This window comes from Eimeria mitis, genomic scaffold (assembly GCF_000499745.2).
Source record: "Eimeria mitis Houghton genomic scaffold, Emh_scaff1358, whole genome shotgun sequence".
Classification (NCBI taxonomy): Eukaryota; Apicomplexa; class Conoidasida; order Eucoccidiorida; family Eimeriidae; genus Eimeria; species Eimeria mitis.
The window spans coordinates 10,044-12,665 of NW_013568901.1; the positions used below are offsets into that span (position 1 = coordinate 10,044).

General features: G+C 36.4%; 1 protein-coding gene across 1 annotated transcript in view; it reads left to right on the forward strand.

Moving 5' to 3' along the window:
* EMH_0035290 (heat shock protein 90, putative) overlaps nucleotides 1–1,412 on the forward strand; it is a gene marked incomplete at both ends in the record, with an annotated part of 3,134 nt that extends 1,722 nt beyond the window's left edge. The window contains 2 exons of the mRNA XM_013494959.1: nucleotides 43–785; nucleotides 1,372–1,412. Coding sequence (XP_013350413.1) covers nucleotides 43–785; nucleotides 1,372–1,412 — 784 coding nt within the window. The remainder of the gene's footprint in view (nucleotides 1–42; nucleotides 786–1,371) is intronic.
* Nucleotides 1,413–2,622: the final 1,210 nt, after the last annotated feature.

Below are 2,622 nucleotides of genomic sequence, written 5' to 3' on the forward strand. Positions count from 1 at the left end.
GTCTTTATATATATTAGGTGTATGGTGTATCTGTTGCTGCAGCGGTGACGATGCAGCAGCACCAGCAGCAGCAGCAGCAGCAGACTCTGCTGCTGCTGCTGCTGCTGCTGCTGCTGCTGCAGCTGGTGATGATGAGGGGCCAAAAGGACCTGTAGATACACTGGAGTCTATCCCTGAGCTGCAAGGAAGAGAAGACGAAAAGATAGAAACACACGAATACCAGGCGGAGGTCACCAGGTTAATGGATATAATAATAAACTCATTATACACTCAAAGAGATGTATTTTTGAGGGAGTTAATATCTAATGCTGTAGATGCCCTAGAGAAAGCTAGGTTTCTCTCTCTCACCAGCGAAACAAACAGCAGCAGCAGCAGCAGCAGCAGCAGCAGCAAGGCAGCTGAGCTGGCTGTGTATATAGAAGCAGACCCGCAGAAGAAGATGCTCTCTATATGTGATACGGGTGTAGGTATGAGTAAACAAGAACTCATAACAAACCTAGGTACTGTAGCCAAGTCAGGCACAAATAATTTTTTAGAGTCCGTGCTAGCCAACAGCAGCAGCAGCAAGGACAGCAGCAGCAGCAGCAGCAGCAGCAGCAGCAGCGGTGGTGGTGATGTTTCTCTCGTGGGCCAGTTTGGTGTTGGTTTTTATTCTGCTTTTCTTGTTGCTGATAGAGTTCGTGTTATATCGAGAGCAGCAGGAGAAGAACAATATATATGGGAGTCAACAGCAGATGCTAAATATTATATAAATAAAGACCCAAGAGGAAAGACAATGAATAGAGGTACATGTATTATATTATATTTAAAGCAAGATGCTACGGAGTATTGTAATATAGAGAATATAAAACAAATAGCCAGCAGATATAGTCAGTTCATGGCTTATCCTATTTATATTAAAAATAAACATATCGTCACCGAAGAAATACCAACAGAAGAAGAAACAGAAACAGAAAAAGAAAAAACAGAAAAAAAAAAAGAAAATGATGATGAGGTTGAGGTGCAGGATGTTGATGAAGACGCGGAGAAGGTATGTTTTCAATAAAATAAAATAAAAATAAAATAAAATAAATAAAATAAAATAAAATAAATAAAATAAAATAAATAAAATAAATTATATTAAAATTAAAATAATTGTTTAGATAGAAAGAGAAAGAGAAAGAGAAAGAGAAAGAGAGGAGAAATGTGCTGATCGTATGTGTATGCAGTGATAGATTTCAGGTGTATATACACCACAAATACATTACACCTTCTTTATCATTCCTTCTGCTGCTGCTGCTGCTGCTGCTGCTGCTGCTGCTCCTCCCCCTCCTCCCCCTGCTGTTGCTGCTGCTGCTGCTGCTGCTGCTGCTGCTGCTGCTGCTGCTGCAGGAGAAGAAGAAGACGAAGACGGTGGAAAGAGAGGTGTATAGATGGGAGCGTATAAACGAGCAGAAAGCAATATGGTTACGTCCACGAGAAGAGATAAGCGAAAAAGAATATAATGAGTTTTATAAATCTATAACAAAAGACTGGAGTGNCGTCCACGAGAAGAGATAAGCGAAAAAGAATATAATGAGTTTTATAAATCTATAACAAAAGACTGGAGTGAACCATTGGTCCATATACATTTCACAGCAGAAGGAGAAGCCGAGTTTAAAGCTTTATTATATATACCTAAACGTTCTCCCGCAGATATATTCTCTCAATATTTCGGTAAACAAACAAATATAAAACTTTATATTCGTCGTGTTCTTGTTGCTGATATGTTTGACGATATAATACCTAAATACTTACATTTTATACGTGGTGTTGTAGACTCTGACGATCTCCCTCTTAACGTATCGAGAGAACAGCTGCAGCAACATAAAATATTAAATATAATAAGTAAAAAAATAGTAAGGAAAACCCTAGATACAGTGCGAAAGATGTATATAGAAGGAGAAAAAAAAAAACAAGAAGAAAAAAAAAAACTGGAGGAGACAACGGATGAAAAAGAAAAAGAAAATATACAAAAAAATATTAAACAACAACAAACTCTATTTGATTTATTTTATAAAGAATACGGAAGAAATCTTATGCTAGGTTGTTATGAGGACGATGAAAACAGAAAAAAAATAGCAAAAGTATTGAAGTTTTTTTCTAGTTTTTCTATAGATGAACCTATATCTATAGAAACATATATAAATAGAATGAAACAAACACAAACATCTATATTTTATGCTGCTGGGGAAAATATACAACAGCTTCTCTCTCAGCCACAAATGCAGTATTTCAATAAACATAATTACGAAGTTTTATTTCTTCTTGAGGCCATGGATGAACCCTGTATACAAAGACTCGGTGACTTCGATGGTCAGAAACCCTAAACCCTCATAAACCCTAAACCCTAATACTAAACCCTAAACCTTACTAAACCCTATGCTTTTAGGGTTTACAGTAATCCTTTAGTTGGGGATTCGAGGGTTTAGGGAATATGTTATCTATGGATATATATGATTCATGTTCTCTATTGGTGGTTTAGGGTTTAGGGTTTAGGGTTTAGGGTTTATGTTTTTCCTTTTATTAGGGTTTATGATGCGTGTATAAGCACTAGGTTGTTTTTTTTTTTTTTTTTTTTTTTTTTTTTTTTTTTTTTTTTTT